Source organism: Balearica regulorum, chromosome 3, assembly GCF_011004875.1.
Source record: "Balearica regulorum gibbericeps isolate bBalReg1 chromosome 3, bBalReg1.pri, whole genome shotgun sequence".
Taxonomy (NCBI): domain Eukaryota; kingdom Metazoa; phylum Chordata; class Aves; order Gruiformes; family Gruidae; genus Balearica; species Balearica regulorum.
In genome coordinates, this window is record NC_046186.1 from 50,228,942 (window position 1) to 50,247,252 (window position 18,311).

Consider the following 18,311-nt stretch of genomic DNA (forward strand, 5'->3'; position numbering starts at 1 on the left):
CAAATGCCAGGCCTCCTGGGCTGCACTCACTCAGTGCTACAGAAATCCCTTGACCTCTCAGAAACATTCAGGTTGCTGCAAATGTCCTAGTCCAGAGGAAAAATAATACTGCTTTTCAATCTGTGTTCCTGCCTTTCCTCCCCTATGTGCAAAAGTGGCAGCTGGATTTCTTCGCACAAAAAGGCAATTTCTGCGGTGTGCACAGCCCGCTCCCAGCTTTGGCGTGTGAAGCACACACTTAGGGTCTTCCTGGCAAACTAGTGATTTGTGGATCATAATTGTGGACATTAAAACACCTTTCTCTCAGCTGCCAGCATGTAGCTACCATTAAACTGGATGCATGAGAGACAGTGTGCTCCCCAAGCACCCATGGTGTTGTTAATAGAAGAGAAGGAAAAATAATTTAAGTCAGGAGGAAGTCTGCAGGTGAAGTGGAGGTTCAGGGCCATAACTTTGCATCTTTTTTTTTTTTTAAACTAACTTTTGCGATGTCCATAGCAGGGCCCCAGGGCACCTTTCTGGCCACCGATCGCAGATAGGGGCTGCAGGCATGTCCTAGCTGCATGGGGGCTATGTGGGACCAGCACCCCATCCCCGCATGCTGGGGTGTGGGCAAGAAGGTGTGCCACCCCCCTGGGAGTCTGGTGCTGCTTGGGGCAGGTGCCCCTCTGGACCACCACCATCCATGAGTGCATCTGCCCCACGCCACAGCCCCTCCAGGCTTCAGCCCATGTGGTCAAGCACTAAGGCAGGGACCTTGCTGATGCCCACAGGCATTTTAAGGTAGCAGAAATGCTCCTGCAAGTAGCAAAGCCAACCCCTTAGCAGTCACAATTCTCATGTAGGTTTACACTCATGGGTAGAGGTGACGGATCGGGATCCAGATTGAGTGCACTACAGCTAATAATGTTACCTTAGATTTATGCTAACGGCACTGACCCAAAACTGTATTGCTGCGAGCGGCTTTCTCCTCTCACTCATTAAGAGGTCCCCTCGAGCAAAGGCAGACCGTGCTGCTTTGCAGATGATCCTTAAAACAAGCAGCATGCAAGCGGGGAAGCACACGGGTAACGAAGTGCTGGGGCAGTGCAGGGTCAGAGCATACTCATTATGGTGGTGATTTCCTATTCATGCCATGGTGACACCAAAGTGTGGGCTGGGGTCCACACGGTCACCCGGCCTCCTACCTCTCACTGCAGCCAACAAGCCAAGGCAGTGCATGAACAAAGGGGTCTGGGGAGCAGGGACAGGCAACACCTGGTTGGGGTGGCCAGTCCCTGAGACCTCTCTGCAGTGGGTCTGCAAGCAGAGGAGGCTTGGTAGTCAGTGGGAAACCTTCAGTACGTAGTATGGTGGTTGAGTTGGATGGAGAAAAAAATTTCCCTTCTTCCTTCCCACCTGCCTGAAACTTGAAGAAAGTTAATCCCTTTGAGGCTTTTACCCCAGGGCCAGGTATGCCTGAGGGGGCCAAAAGTTATGGGAGAGAATTGACAGAAAGAAGGACAATGGGATCATAAAGCCTTGTTTCCTTAGGAAAAGAGATTAAAGAAACAGAGAGATATAAAATAATATAAAAACTACCCCTATCACAACTGGGGCTCCTCAACACAGTGGTTCTCACCCAAAAGCCTCCTCTATAGCCACTGGGAAAAATACTGAGAATCAGCCCGCTGCCTCCCTCTGGAAAGGTCCCACAGGGACTTGCAGTTCTCTAGCATTTACAGTACAGGACCAAAAAAAGACAGTCATTTCTTCAGCCCTATTAAATCTTGAGCCCAAGCTGACCAAACAGCCTACCTGCCTCCATCCGTCTGTTTTCATACACCTCTGGGCTTTCTGACACGGTGTTGTACTGCTGGAAAGGCTGGTTGCTGAAGAGATTGTCACACAAGAGGCTGCGACAGAGCTTCTTCAGGAAGCGTAGGACATACCCGATGCTGTTCACTACCAGCAGGCTCAGGAGATGCTGCTTCCCCTCAAAAGAAGCTGAAACTGGAAAGCAAGCAGGAGCAATTCAATACCGGGGATGCACAGCAGGAGGAAGAATGAGAGCAGGGGAAAATATTTCACAAGACTATTTGTATGTCTTAAAGTATTTTACATAATTACCCCACCTGACATACACAACAAACTGGAGGAGCTTAAGGAGCTGAGTTTGTATGACCCAGATCACCTTCCCCCTGGAGTGCTGAAAGATGCCGACTGGCATGGCCAGCAGTGCACGGATTTCTAATATATGCATCCAACTGAAAACTGTATTGTATGATTGGAAGGAGGCAATTATGACACCCTGGTCTAAGGAAGGGGTAAGAAAGTGATCTGCCAATGATGGGCTATTAGGCTGACTTCAGCAATACCCAAGGTTTGAAAAGATAATGGGGAGACAAGAATTAAAGACACGGCTGTGAATGAATAAAAGGTACCAGGGTTGTACTGAAGAGAAGGTTACCAGCTTCATCATGGATCTTTATTTACTGATTTAATTGCATTTATAGGCAAGGGAATGTTGGCAGTTGTGGTCTATCCAGAATTTAGTAAAGTATAAGAAATATTTCGTTAAACTGGAAATGATTGCATATGAATGGTGGGTCAGAAGACAACAACAAGCTCTGCTGGCAGGAAACCCCAAGCACCAGAGAGGAACTAGCAGTGGTCCATGCTGGCACAAAAAGATTTTCCTAATGCTGTAAGCTAGAAGGCATTATCAATGGAGAAGAGGACTAGGAGATTGCACAGAAAGGATTGGCTGATCTTGAGCTCTGCAATAATAAACATGGGTGGAAAAAAATACTAGAAAGTACACAGCAATTGGTAATTTTTTTGAGGAGGCTCAACGTGACCTGATGGGAGGAGAAATGCTGGGACAGACTGACCAGTTGCCCATGAACCACCAAGGTGATACAGCAATGAGAAAATCAGATACATTTCAAGGAAGTATTGAACAAAGCATTTCCAGGAGAGACATAGGAGCATCAATTCCACTATATAAAGTCCTGATGAAAGCTGAGCTGGATTGATGGGCACCATTCTAGTTATTCAGGCTTGAGAAGGGTGAATTCACACTTGAAGAGGTGCACAGGCAGACCACAGCGATGTTCAGGGAACAGGAAGTTTCCCCGTGGCACTGAAGCCATCACCATCTCTGCTACGTGGGGCTGTGGAAAGACACTTAGCACTTCTTTCACTAATCCCACAATCTTCCTCACAATGGAGAGGACCTGAAAGAAACTGTGTACTTCAGCCTGCAGAAATACATCTAAGATTGAACTCAAGGGTGAAAGCAGAGCAATTAAAATTCCCGGACAAAGCTGTCAGGGAATATATTTAGCCAAGAATCAGAAAGGACATAGGTCACAGCCATGAGAGAGGTGGAGGGGTCACAGCAGACCCGTCAGGATCAATTGTAGCAGGACACATTCAGGTGTCAGCAGGTTTGCGGGGAGAACTTCATGATGTGGCTGCCTGAACTCCACCACCTGGAAGGTTTTTTCTAGTCCTACTGCCTACAGTCACTACTAACGAGTAGAAATTGCAGTCTTAGGCTTATAGTCTTTGGGATAACTTCAGAGAATTCCTACTGGCCTGAGCTGCTGCAAGGGATCATGCTCCACAGCTGGTTGAGCATCTGTGAGCCAAGCCATGGGAAGATTGGAAAGCACACGACAATATCTGTCTGTGATGCTGCTGGACTGGGAGTCAGCTGCAATCTCGGCGCCACACCATGACTAGGAGGCCATTCACCCCTCCTCGATGATTAGAAGAGTCATGAAGTTGGGAGCAATGTTGATCAGGTGCTTTTAGCTCAGGTACCTGCTCAGAGGATCTGAGACCAAGGGGTTTGGCAGGCTTGGTGCACAATGTGACTCTCCTGCTTGTAATGAAAATCATGTACACAGCACAGAAACAGGAAAAAATAAAGTTTTACACTAAATTGCTTCAGTCTCATGTTTCTGTGAACAAATCTGGATCATTCTTAGAGTATTTCTGATGTCCCTTAGGGAAGGCACACCTGTGATTAGAGAGAAGTAGAGGAGAGGGCGGAAGCAGGATTTATATGCTGCACAGCAGGCCAGAGCCTGGGCTCCCACACAAGAGGGTCCCAATGGCACAGCGGACCTGCTGTGGTCCCTGCAAAACTGATTGGACTTGTGGTCCTTGGCTTCATGTTCGTGCCTGACTCATCAGCAGCAGCTCATTGGAGAGCTTCATTCCCATATTCTCATCCTTGTTTCATTCCCACTGCATCCCCATGTGCTAAAACAATGTCGTGACACAAAATTCTTGCCGTGATTAAAAGAAAAGTTCATGTTCAGTCTGAAAGCCAGGCCAGGGGATTGAGCATGGGACATGGGAGTCTCATCAGGACACAGCGAGAAGTGTCACTGCGGGAAGACGAGGAGTTCCTGGGAAGTTTCCTCTGATCTCTGATTCTCTCTGATATATTTGTATGGTCTTGCTGTACAGGGAATTGCCGTGGGACTTCTGCAATTCCTACAGCTGAGAGCAGGTTTGGCTCATGAACTGCAGGCGGGGCACACACCAGCAGCTGAACTCTGCGCGAGTTTTCCTTTAGAGCAACACATGGCGGCAACACGTGGCACGAAGCAGGCTTGCATTGCTGCTCATCTTTGTATGGCTATGTGAAACACAGCTCACAGGCCTGGCTTCAGCACTGTTTCAAAGAGCTAGCCCTATCCCTCCCCTGAATCACCACTGCAATACTCTTTATGATATACTTTCATCTGACACCAAGGCAATTCCTGCAGCAGCTCATTTACAAAGGCGTAAGTGATGTTCAAAGCCGATGTGATTGGGACAGCTAGGACAGTCAGGACTGGGGATCAGGTTAAGAGTTCAAGCACTTCCCAATTGGCCACAAACTCCTTATGAAAATGCTTTACCTGACACCATCTCTCCTCCATAGCCTTGCTTGATGAGCGAGAAGACCGCCTTTTGCTGTAGTGCGCAGTCGATGCAGGCCTGAACAGCCTGCTGCAGGGCTGCAGATGGTCTCTCAGGTCCAAAGTGCTCTGGGAGCTGCTGCACTTTTTTTCTGTCAAGGTATGGCCCCAGGTTCGCTTGTTTGTTGACATAAATGCAGACTGTAGACACAAAATCCCAACAAGTTATTACAAAATGGCCCAGAGAGCATCCTAGCAAATGCTAGCTTTATACTTTTCCCTTTATTTCACAAGCTCTTCCATTCGGTGGTGAATTGCTGCCATTTGCAATGGTACAGCCAGGCTTTCTTGCACTGATCACCCATTCCCTACGCGAAGTGAGCTGAGTTTAGGCCTTGCTCAGTGTCACAGGTGAGGATAAGCTACATGTAAGTACAGAAGCTCCTGTGTGTGCCTGCGGTCTGCTGTCTTGCAGGCTACCTTGTCCGTGCAGCTGGCAACCAGAAAAAATGCCCAGGGAGTACAGGACAGTGACTAGCAGGGGTGACCTTAGAGCAATGGGAAAACTCCAGCCTGAGGTGTGTTTTGGGTTTGTTTTTTTTTCCTCTATGTGTTTTTAGACTGGTTCATTGAGAGGCCCTCTGAGAAGCACTGCTCTGAGATGAGTTTTGGTTCCTTGCTGCTTCTGACCTTAATACAGCTGTAATGTCTGGAGGGTTATGCTGCACTGAGCTGCACAGTGCGATGGCAGAGACTCTGGTCTTTGGGAGCCTCCTGACCTTCCGTGTCCAACCCAGCACCCTGCAAACTGCATTGCCTCGAGGGAAACTCCATCACATGCGGTGCTAATCCCCATTTGGGACCACAGCCGCGCAACCGTGCCGCCCAGGGGGTCTGTGAGGGATGCCCCAGCCTCTCCACAGCCAAGTCCTGCATGCCTCCTCTCATATGCCGTTGCCTGCAAAGGTAGTTTTTCTACATGCCATCAGGCCTGATGGCAATAGCCAAAAAATCAGTGTTCTCTTGCTAGCATGAACTTATTTTAAGCTTGGCTGAGACTAACGGTGTCTTGGAGGAAGCGGAGATAACGCTGTGGTAACTAAGGGCGACTAACACACAGCCTAAAGTCAGGCTAAAGTGAGACATATTATAATAGCTGGCTGAGTGTGCTCGAGCTGTCATCTCTCAGACAATATAACATTATCCTCTGACAGAAATCAGATATGTGACAAAAAAAACATCAAGCGGAGTGGAGGACATGATGACAGCTGTGTAAAGCTGGAAATAATTTACAGTTTGCATCACCGTAATGAAAATCTAGTGTGACTGTCACAGCGCACTCTGCTACCCCATCTCTCACTGAACAGGAGAAGGGGCTCAAGCAGTATATCCTGGGTAAACAGGAGGATAATAGCAATCATACTTATTATTACATAGCACTTTACACCTTCCAAGTGCCAAACAAACAAAGGGATAACGCGCCGAAAGACAACGGCAGCATGCATGAATTACAGGGCGCTGTCAGGGTGCAGCTTTCCCAGCGTGCCAACGTGCCAAACCTCACTGAATCTGCAGGATGTGGCTTCTGCCGTGGCGAGCCACCGTTTTTTTCTGGGGCTCGGCTGCGGGAGGGACTCTGCAGCTTGCAGGCAGTGAGTGTGCTGGGTCCCTCGCGAGGAAGCGGAGGCCTCTATGCTCCTTTCAGTGCAGACAGGGAGGCAAAAGTTGGCTTAAGCCTGCCTCTACCTTCTGCAAACCCTGCTCTGGTGGGACCCTACAAGCACCGTTGGGAAGGTGCTGGGAGAAAAGGTGCCGGTGGCATGGGGATGGGCAGACGGAGGTGCAGGGCACTGCATTTGCAGAGCCCGAAATGATCCACAGGGCCTCCTCCTCTGCAGCCACCCCAGGGATCTGGTGGGGCTGGTGGACTATGCTTCTCTGTCCCCCTCCAAGCGGCACCAGGCACACCTCTCAGGGCAGTGCTATGAAACCTCGCTCGGTTGGTATTTGCCAAGTGCTTTGCAGTCTTCACATGTGAAGGGATAAATGAGAATAAAATATATTATTATCATTATCGTTGCTACGTTTAGTACCATTCTGCTACCAGAGCAGATGGGAAACTTCTCCTCTGTGCATCCCAGCTAAGAAATAATGGGATTTATGTGTTGTGTTTAGATTCTAATGTTATCTAATCCATTTCTCTGCTGAAATCTCAGGGTAAATCAACTGTCTTGTTGATTTTCTTCTCATTTACATCAGTTTAAAAGCATTGACCTATGTTACTTCTGGTAACAAAGCAAAAAAAAAAAAAGAATAAGGCTGTGTTTTCCCTGACTACAGTCAGAAATGACCAAGTCTGCTGCTGTGATAAGGCTCTGGGGCTTATGTGCTGGTAGCCAGGCTACAGTCAGACCATGGCTCCTCTGTCCTTCTTCTTCCCACAGCTGTAACAGATGCTTCATGTTCACACTAGGGTTTAGCCTGGTGATTGCAACACATTTGAGGGGGTGAATGTTGGGTATAAAATGGTAGCATTCATGGGATATTGATATCTGCATTTCAAGAGGAATGGATCTGACATCTCCACTAAACTTGACACATGGCAGTCAAAATATCGTCTTGCAGGACATCTCTGTTCTTTGTCACTGGTTGCCAGTCTAATCTGCAAACACCCTATTTTCATGAGCTCCGCCTGTTCTGGAAAGCACAGCATCTGGCTGTCAGCCCGTGGTTCTGCTCACCCCTTGGCCCAGGAGCAGTGGAGGCTGGGTACCTGTGAGAGCCTGTGGGGTGGCTGAGTTGGGTATCGTAGCTGCATCCTGGGGAATTGAACTAATATCCGGCTCCGGTGTGCTTCTCGGCGGAGAGATTGCTAAGGGAGTCATCAGGACACGAGACTTCAGCTGCAAAAAATAACCAGTTGGGTAATAATGAAAGTATACACAAGATATTCCCATTTTATCCTGTGTATGTCACTCCCCATGAACTCCCACTCATTAGCAATCTGCTATTGCATCACTTTCTCCAGGCCAGGAGCATCCGTTCTGCTCCCAGGAGGAAACTGGAGCCTGAAAACTGACTGATTTGCAGCAGACAGCAACGCCTTAAGTTACAGGATGCAAACATTATGCCACCCACCGGGTAGTTATTTACACCTGAGCAAATTGGGTCTAACACTTTAACAAATCAGCGCAATGGCATTTTACGACCCATTTCATGTGGGTGTAAACAATTCTCCGCAACTCAGAAACACGGGGTCTTTAGCTACATCATAATTTAGGGCCAAATTTTGCTCTTGGCTGCAGGGGTGTAAATCTTATGTAAATCTAGTGGCACCGGGAGGCTACTTCAGGCTGACACCCATGTAAATAAGCTCAGACCGTGGTCCATAGTGTGTTATTACCAGGTAGTAAGTACAAACTGCTGCACTGTTGCACCCAGTAATCTTCACGACCTGCAGCCCGGCTTGGAGAAGTGAAACATGATGGGAATTTACGGTGCAATATCACGACGTCTTTACGCTGCTGGTGCCTGGCAATGTCTCACCAGTCAAGTGATGATCAGGTCCTCATAATTATAATGGGACGATGTAATGGATGTGACCTGAAGGTACCACTCTTGCTTTTCCTTTGGCTAGGAAGGGAAGTGGGGAGAAAGCAGAGAGCTAAGCACACAGCTGGCCGGTTTATATCTTTACATATACTACACCGAGCTGCTGTTCTGGCAGGTGATTTTGTTGTTGGTTTTCAGTGGCCAAAGGTAAAAATGCTATAAGTGACAAGCATAAGAATGAAAAGGAATTGTTAGCCCTGTTAAATTTGCAGATTATTGCTTCTCTCACAGCTTATGCCCAAGCTGGAAATAATGTACAAAGTACATTTTAGGTAGAAATGAAGCCAGACCACTGCCTACAAAACAAACCTTGAGCAAATCCTGGTGGAGAGTAGAAATCATTTTGGATTAAGATTCATGTTGTCCATGATTATGATTACAACTGTCTAAAAGAATGGTCACTGTTTCAGTGTAACAGTAAAAACAGAAAGCTGGGGAAGGGAGAGGGAAGGCTGTTGGACTTAGTGCCATCCAAGTGAGTTTTTAATCATTAAACCTTTGGGAGTTTGGATCGTTCCCTGGTTACTGGTTTATCCCAGCAAGGGCTTCTCGAAGAGAGAAATCAGGGTCTTTCTTGCTTTCAGTATCATGGTAGCCTGTGCTGGGGTGGTACCCACCGAAACAAACAGGCCATATTTGTTGAGATGGGTATAATTTTTGGCTGTCAGATCTCCATCAAGCCCTTCCTGAACTTGCTTCTTTACGCAACCTAGTTTCCCTCAGAGCAGCCTCTGTGGAAAGAGGGACACAATAAGCCTGGATGGAAATAAGAGCTGGCTCCTCATCCAGGCACGGTCCCCTGCAGGGCACTGTTCAGTGCCTGGGGCAGAGGCTGTATCCCACCTGTCTCAGAAGTGCCAGGCACCACCTCCACATGATGCTTCCACTTTCCCACCCCTGGAATGGGCTAAATCCCTTTGGATTTAGCCTGAACAAGGGAGAAAATGTTCAATAAGTGAATCTAAGACAAACTATGGATTTGACCTCCTGTCTGTGTTGGTTTTGCGTGGCAAGGTTTTGGTAGCGGGAGGGGCTACAGGGGTGGCTTCTGTGAGAAGCTGCTAGAAGCTTCCCCTGTGTCTGACAGAGCCAATGCCAGCCGGCTCCAAGATGGACCCACCACTGGCCAAGGCCAAGCCAATCAGCGCCTCTGTGATAACATATTTAAGAAAGAGAAAAAACAGTTAGAGAGAGCTTTTGCAGCCAGAGAGAGGAGTGAGAAGATGTAAGAAACTCTGCAGACACCAAGGTCAGTGCAGAAGGAGGGGGAGGAAGAGGTGCTCCAGGTGCCGGAGCAAGATTCCCCTGCAGCCCCTGGTGAAGACCATGGTGAAGCAGGCTGTCCCCCTGCAGCCCATGGAGGGAGGATGAGGGGGTGTAGAGATTCCACCTGCAGCCCATGGAGGACCCCATGCCGGAGCAGGTGGAGGCACCTGAAGGAGGCTGTGACCCCGTGGGAAGCCCGCACTGGAGCAAGCTCCTGGCAGGACCTGTGGATCCGTGGAGAGAGGAGCCCACGCCAGAGCAGGTTTGCTGGCAGGACTTGTGACCCCGTGGGGGACCCACGGTGGAGCAGTCTGCTCCTGAAGGTCTGCACCCCATGGAGGAGACTCACGTTGGAGAAAGTCGTGAAGGACTGTCTCCCGTGAGAGGGACCCCACGCTGGAGCAGGGGAACGATGAGAGGAGTCCTCCCCCTGAGGATGAAGAAGCGGCAGAAACACCGTGTGAGGAACTGACCGTAACCCCCATTCCCCGTCCCCCTGTGCCGCTGAGGGGGGTGGAGGTTGAAGCCGGGAGTGAAGTTGAGCCCGGGAAGATGGGAGGGGTGGGGGGAGGTGGTTTAAGATTTGGTTTTATTTCTCATTCCTCTACTCTGTTTTGCTTAGTAATAAATTAGATGAATTCCCTCTCTAAGTTCGGTCTGTTTTGCTCGTGACGATAATTAGAGAATGATCTCTCCCTGTCCTTATCTCGACCCGTAAGTTTTTTTTTTCGTTGTACCTTTTCTCCCCTGTCTAATGAAAGAGGGGAGTGATAGAGCGGCTCTGGTGGGCACCTGGCCCTCAGCCAGGGTCAACCCACCACACTGCCGTATGGCAACTGTAGGGGACTAGGGACCCTGAGCTGGCCCCTGGCTAATGCCAGTCCTCACCTGCCTGTGTTGCCCTGTTTTTATAGGATTGCCTTGCCATCAGATTGGGGTCAGGAAAGACCAGTGGCAAAGTGTTGTCAGTTTGTTTTCCCGGCAATTAAAATAAATGGGAGGAAAACGGCATTTCAAAAATCAAAGTCCTGATCCAGTTTGGGGTTTATCCCATGTGGGAAGGCGAGAAGCAGCAAGGTTTAGGTTTTTTCTGTAGCAACATGCCGATGACACATTTTTCTATGGTGAAGTAGGCTGGCACTGTGAAACTTTGAATGGCCCTTATGCTAGGCTTACGGGCTCGCTTTTGATCATACGCATATGTGCATATATAATAAACACATGTATACATATGTATGTTTTTAAGTAGATATACACAGGTATACAAGTATATATATACGTGTTTATATAGATAAATACATATGTATTTGTGTCTATATGTATAGGTGCATATGTATATGCACACATATAGTTATGCAATTGCACATGCACACATCCATATAGATAGTATTGTGGAGACAGCACACTTAACTTCTGTTTCACTTGCGTGTAGGCTCCTTATCCCTCTTACTGGCTCACAGCCCAGTGGCCCCAAACACAGGCGCACGAGTCCCCTCTCCAGCCCTTGAGCCTTGTGCACCATCTGAGTGTGCGTGACCCCACCTGCACCATCAGCCCAGTGGAGGTGGGACAGTGCCCAGTAGACCTTTTTTCTCTGCCTGTTCCCTGGCTCTTGTAGGCCCAGGCAGGCTTATGTTCAAGAGCAAATAAACAGAGGGCAAGACTTGTGTAAACTCTGTAGCTTGGAAGCCCCTTCTTGGCAGTTTGCTGTTGCAGCAAACAGTTTACTGCAAACTTAATTGCAACAGTATGTGCTCTACAGCCTCTGGATACAGATAAATGCCATTTTATTAGGGGTAGCAGAGAATGTGCCTTCATTACATCAAAATAAAACAATGCTTGATTACAAGAGACAGTACACTAGCAAACACGGCTTAAATACCTCCTGGCCACCGAAAACCTGAGCAGTCCCTGAATATCACTAAGTGTAAATCTCAAAGTATTCCAGTTAAAGATGACTTTTCTTGGACTGATTCTTCTCCATCAAAAAGCCAACCCAACCAGCCAGCTGACTGACTGAGAGCTTGGCAGTAGAAAGCACATATGCATGAAAGTGAAAAAAAGTGGTGAAGAAGAGAGAAAGAGAGAGAAAAGGAGACAGAGAAAATCTGTCAGAGCACTTTGGGAAATCCTCACAGTAAGGCATTCAAATCAGCTTTTGAATATCAAATGTCATAAGTTTTAATATGCACAGCATGAGATATAAAAGGCAATGGTTGCTTTAAAACAAAATGTATAACCAATGCCCCCACTATTATGGACCTTCTACCATGGAAAAGAGATCAGAAGAAGCTGATCAGGGATTTAGGGTAGGAAATAAATGTTTCTACTTCACCAAAGTCACAGTGCATTAGATGCAGAGAGAGTGTGGGCTTTTGTGCCATTGATACTGGCTGCAGGCATGTCTGAGTATGGCTGCGGATGGGGAGGACCCTGTTCGGTCCTAGAGTTTCTGTTATGATCTGCACACCTCTTCGGAGTAGTCAGGATTCATCTAGCTGGTGTTACGGTCATCTCACACCAAAAAAAAAGTGAAAGAGGGGGAAGAACATGTCCCAGAGAGATAGCTTTTTTTGCCTCTGCCAGCTTGTATAATAAAATACACAAGAAAATAACAAGATGAACCATGATGCAAACTTTCCCTGTATTTTTCTTAAACCACTTTAGATGATAAGTCCTTCTCTTTATAGCCCCTAGTTCACCTGTACCGGTTGTCCCTTGTCCTGACAAAACTTCTGCTAGAAAAGGCTGGGGTTCACTCCATCCCCCAGGCCTGTGTCCCCAGCGAGGAGGGCACAGGCACCTCCTGGCCACAAGAGCTTTTGCTGCTGGAAAGAAAACTACCTCCAGCCGCTGCAGATGTGCACCAGGGAGAGTGGCTGAGCCAGCCTGATCCTGCTATGTGGGTTTCTAATGGCTGGGCAGAAAGGTGCCACCAGGGAAGCACAAAGCTTCCAAGTACATGCTTTTGGGTCCTTAGCTGTATATCTCATGCTCCCTGTGCATTTGGCTGCGGGTGAGGAGGCTCAGCACGAGGCAAGTCTGGGCTCAAGTCAGTCGCTGGGGCAGAGAGGGGTCAGTGCTTTGCTGGCAAAGGCAAAACACAGTCCAAGGTCTTTCCCACCTTTTCTCCTTGTGTCATGCAATACCTTTCTTCCACACAGCAAATGATGCAGGGGAGTCTGCACGCAGACTCCCACATCCCCTAAGTTTTTTGCAGTGACTGAGGCAGGTAACCTTAAGAGGAGCATATGCAACCTTGAAATCCAAGGCTGTATCACAGGACAGGTGAATAATCAGGGCACTTTAAGGTTATCTTTGTAATCTCAGTCCCAGTGTGCCCAAATCCTGACTGCTTATGTGGGAACGATGTGGTGGTCTCTGCTGCAGCGCTGCTCCACACGCATGTCGTTCCGATGTCCTCTAACACCATGAATCCCCCCCTGAATGCTAACAAAGCCTTTCCTCCTACGGGCTTTCTAGGCAGCTCTTCGGGGCTACCCCCATTTATAGCCAGAGAAATAAAACTGATCCATCCATTAGCCTCCCCTGGACTGCCAGAATAGACTTTTTCCCTGGGATTTTGACAGTCAGAAAGAATATTGTATTTAGGGAAAATGTAGCATTTTATGGCCAATAGCTCCACATCAGGTACAAAACAGCTTTTGGAAAAACAGCTGATGAAATTTTATAACCAAAGCTGTGAAAAAATAAACAGGATAGTGAGGAAGAGGACTTTGCTTAGTGGTGAAGCATGATGAAATGTCATTTCAGGAAGACACAGATATTTGCTTTAATATCCATGAAAACAGGCAATGGGTCATATGGCTATAAAGAGCAAGTGATTAAAAATGTCTGTTATTCACATCTCGGTCAAAATAAATTTAAATCTAGGCTGTAAATTCCTAGTTTGCTAAAAATTCAGAAGTATTTTTCCATCTGTTCTGTAATAATTCAGCTATCTGGTTTCTATAAAGAATTTGGTCGTCTGCCATTTGGGCAGGGAGTCTTTTTTTTTTTTTAATGCATTTAAGTCTCATGGTATCTGAAAGTCATACAATTAGCGAGCTAATTAAATCAAGCTAGAGTTCCCCATCAAAAAATGTAATCTTTGCCTCGCAATGGGGAAGTGTTTTTGATGGAGGGGGGTTCACTTCAGCTAGGTGCACAGCGTACAAAGGCGCCTCACAGAAAACATCGATTCGGTGTACAAATCCTATAGCGCCAATAAACAGTGCCAGGCCAGATGCCACGGATGCTACAGCTCATGAGTGTCAGCTCCAGAAACTTAAGCCATCGGTCATAAAAGGATGCCTTTTTACTCTCCATCCCTCACCAAGACATAACATCATCCCGGATTCACTGCCAAAGGGGGGATGCTGTCACATCCCTGCTAAGTCCCTGGGGACGGGGAGAGGTGTATGCAGTACCCAACCGGGGGAAAAGCTTCCCTTTGGAAGAAGAGGTGGCAACAGCAATCAAGTGCTTGGCCACCTAGGTCTGAAGCGCAATGTTACTGCAGCATTTTAAGAAATTTAAGTCTCCCTTTTCTCTTCTCCCGCTTACAAATAGGCGGTGGTTGGTGAAAGGCTTTTTCACAGGTGAATGGGTGCATTTGGGGTGGAACAGAACATACTCCCCAGCATTATTTTTTTGTCAAATTACAAATCATATGTAAATGCAGGAATAAGAAATGGGGATCAGCAAGACAAGCAGGGGCAGAAGGGATGGGGTCTGCCAGAACTCTGCATACAAAGTGACTGCAGTATTTGGCAAATCACTTAATCATCTCAGGGACTCAATTTCACCACATCTCCAAAGTATTATTATCCCAGACTTGGATGGCTTTGATCTACAGAGCCTAGAAGTGACCCAGCTTTACTGATAGTAATTTAAATTATTACTTTTAATAAAGAAAGTAGAATAAATATAATAAATAATAAACTTGTAATAACAAGTACCTCAAGTAAAACAATTCAGATGTTTCTGTCCCAGAGTTTTAGCCTAATGCTGAAGTGAAAAATAGTAAGTATTTCCCTATTCTACATTTTACAAAGCACTACAGTATTTGCCCCAGTCTTAGCTGGCACATGCATCCTATTTTGGACTACCACTATAAAATTCTGCAGTAATCACAAGAGGGACACCTGAGCCTGCTGTCAGGTTGGCTCTGCTTGGCTGCTGCTGCTACATAGAATCATAGAATCACAGAATCGTTTAGGTTGGAAAAGACCTTTAAGATCATTGAGTCCAATTATTAACGTGGCACTGCCAAGTGCACCACTAAACTATGTCCCTAAGCACCACCTCTTGCCCTGTCGCTTGTTACTTGGGAGAAGAGACCAACACCCACCTGGCTACAACCTCCTTTCAGGTAGCTGTAGGGAAGTGATAAGGTGTCCTCTCAGCCTCCTTTTCTCCAGGCTAAACAACCCCAGTTCCCTCAGCCGCTCCTCTTAACACTTGTGCTCTAGACCCTTCACCAGCTTTGTTGCTCTTCTCTGTACACGCTCCAGCACCTCGATGTCTTTCTTTAGTGAGGGGCCCAGAACTGGATTAATGTTGCCAAAGTTAAGGCTTTTCAGAAGAAATGGGAAACTGCAGCTGGAACTGCTTCTTAGCCATGCAAGGTCTGCTTCAGCACACACTGAAACACTTCCCCATAGCAGAGAGAGGTATGGATGAAGTAGGGAGAGCATGGAGAGACACGGGAGAAGGCAGAAGATGAGGAGAAAGCATTAAGGGCTGAGGTACTGATGCCTACGCTTTCACAGAGGGATGCAGAGGAGTAGAAGATTCTGGAAATGGGATGCAGAGGGGTGGTGAGGAGGGCTTGCCAGGAAAAGAGAGAGGAAGGAGAATGGATGTTGGAGGATGGGAGGAAGAAGAAGGTCTGGCAGGAGGTGAAAAGGAGAGAACAACGATAAGGGTAGTCTGCCCTAGATAAAGCCCAAACCCAAGGAGCTGAGACATTTGGTCCCTGTGCCTGGAGCTCGGCCGGCAGCACTGTGCATGGAGTCTTGTTGCCTCCCGTGAACTCGGAGAAACCCAGCTGGGACTGTCCCCAAGGAAGGCCAGGGCAGGCCAGTGCATGCACCACTTCTGTTACTCGCTCTTCTGTTTTGACATCAGGAACTTAACCAGCCGCTAATTTCTAACAGCAATTTCCCCTCCTTGTGTAACAGACTGCATGTCTGTACCCGTTCCCATTAAAAACAAGGAACAGGCACAGCAAACATGTACGGTGCCCCTGCCTGGCTGTGGACAGAGATGGAGACAATAATGGAGCGACCTACTGGCATGAAGACCTCTCACTACAGTGTGGCTTATTTTCATTCCCCAGAATAAATTTCCCTCCCCTCAGCATCACAGTCCCGTTTTCACCTGGCCCAAAGCATAGCAGTGGCCCCGCTCCTGCCGGTGCTGAGCCCACAGAGCGGGGGTACGGTGGGAGAGCCCCAGCCCGCCGGCAGCACATGAAGGGCTTCAGGTGCTCAGGGTTTCTTTCCTTCTTCAGCCCTGCCTCCCCTCCAGGATCACATTGAGATCTGGGCATGATTTTCCCCCAAAGTGAGCAGACAAATAACCAAAACTGCCTTTCCCTCAGTAAGTGAAACCTCATTGCTTTCTAAAATGCCCCCCTTTTTTTCCTCTCTTTGGAAATTACCTTTATTTTCTCCTTTTATTCCCACTCCCCCATATTCCTTTCCTTTTCCTTTCATTTTGTTTCATTTCTAATCACTTTTAGTGAGAGAAAAGAAAAAAGTGACAAAGGAGAGGGAAACACTTCCCAGAAGGTGCACAGCCATCTCACACAACACTGTGGGAGACAAGTTATTTTCAAGCAACGCAAATTAAAATAACCATAAGCTTTAAAAAAAAAAAAAAAGATTCCATCTATTTTTCACCAGCTCAGGTAGAGAAATCAGCTTTTCTTACTTTTTTGTCATTGCTCTGCCCCATGCTTGCACAACTTTCCCTCCATTCCTGCATTTTACTTGAGATTCTAGGAGAAAATGTAGTAACACCAGCAGGAGCTGGAGAAAGAGTGTGAAAATCACATATCTACCTTGTACCCGGGTTTTCTCCCTCTCTTCTTTGGGATCTTCACGACCGGCAAAGCACTGGCTGGTGCTGAGTAGAGGTTGTGAACGGCCATTTTGATGGGCGCGGGCTGGAGCGGGGGCCGCCCTCGCTTCCTCCCCGCCATTCTGGGGGACTGCATCTCCCCGGGGGCCAGGCTGGCGGGCAGGCACGGCAGGTGGCTCATCTGTCCCGCAGCTGCCGATCAACCAGAAGGGAGAGAAAAGGGGGGAGGGGGGGAAGAGCTTTTAATTTATTTTTCAGTTCAGGTTTTTCATCCAAAGGTAGTTTTCTCATGCTGTCATTTTCCCCATTACCATCGCTCATAAAGCAGCAAGAAATACGCCACACATGTGGAGTCCTGGGTGGGATTCACCTGACCGCAGCTGGCTCAGCTTCTCCAAAGTGGGACAAAACCCTTGTCATGCTGGTTTCTCTCCGCTGACCACGACTACAGTTCAGGGAGCCAGCTCAGGAGGCGAGGTCTCTATTGCAGATGTCTAAAGGTGAATCCCACAACAGCCACTTTAACCCAGCATCCTGCAGGTAAGCGTGATGAAGGCACAAGTTTGCATCCATCAGACGGTTCCTGCTTTCAGAGGGAGTTTGGAGTAGATGACCTCCTGATGTCCCTGCCAACATGATTTTTTTCCCGAATTCTATGGTTCTGCAAATCCTCCCTCACCTCAGCAGTGCTACCAATACCAAAATGGACTTCCCTCCACTTCATACGCAGCACTCCTGAGCGGGGAGGCTGAACTGGAGCACGAGGCTGCCGGCACAAGGTAGCCGCATTAGAGGAGAATTGCCAAACATTTACTCTCTGCAATTTTATAGCATCTGTTACCACGCATGTTAGTACTGTGCTTTGGATGTACTCCATCAAAAGCTGTTATTTCACCACAACTCCACGCATCTGATGAAGTTGAGCAGAGGTAATGGAGTGGAATCTGGTTCATTTTCCTCTGTCCAGGTTTTAATAAAGAAAACAAATATACAACCACACAGAGAGTACCAGGGGAATATGCACCATTCTTCACAGCTTCTGGCAAGGGTCACGTGCTAACAAAGGTCAATAAAAAAAAAAACAACTGCAGAAATAAATTTTTAAATGTTGGTTTGTCCAGGCATCTGCTTTCCTGCACGTGGGCAGAATACTAGTCCCAGTCCTGCCTGCATACATTGCTAGGCATAAGGGTCTAAGCAATTCTAATGCTTTTATGATAAGCCTTGCGATGGCTGACGTTTTCAATTTCATGCTCCCTCAGGCCAGTGATAACGGAAGACTCCCTGCTCTCCGGTTTTACAGAGCAGACTCATAGCCCTCTCAGCTACAGAGAAAAACCTAAAGATGTGGTCCAAGAGCATCCTCTAAGCTCAAAATATAAAGCAAGTAAAGGTTTGGTTGTTACTACAAACAACTACACATTTTTACAAAATCTACAAACT

The 18,311-nt window shown here is 47.5% G+C and overlaps 1 protein-coding gene across 1 annotated transcript in view; it reads right to left on the reverse strand.

Moving 5' to 3' along the window:
- The window catches only part of SCML4 (Scm polycomb group protein like 4), a 47,519-nt gene extending 30,465 nt beyond the window's left edge, over window positions 1-17,054 (reverse strand). The window contains exons 1-4 of the mRNA XM_075747830.1: window positions 16,849-17,054; window positions 7,675-7,804; window positions 4,902-5,102; window positions 1,798-1,992 (exon numbers count right to left, since the gene is read on the reverse strand). Of these exons, the coding sequence (XP_075603945.1) occupies window positions 1,798-1,992; window positions 4,902-5,102; window positions 7,675-7,804; window positions 16,849-17,049 (727 nt within the window). The 5' untranslated portion in view covers window positions 17,050-17,054. The remainder of the gene's footprint in view (window positions 1-1,797; window positions 1,993-4,901; window positions 5,103-7,674; window positions 7,805-16,848) is intronic.
- Between the last annotated feature and the right edge of the window lie 1,257 nt (window positions 17,055-18,311).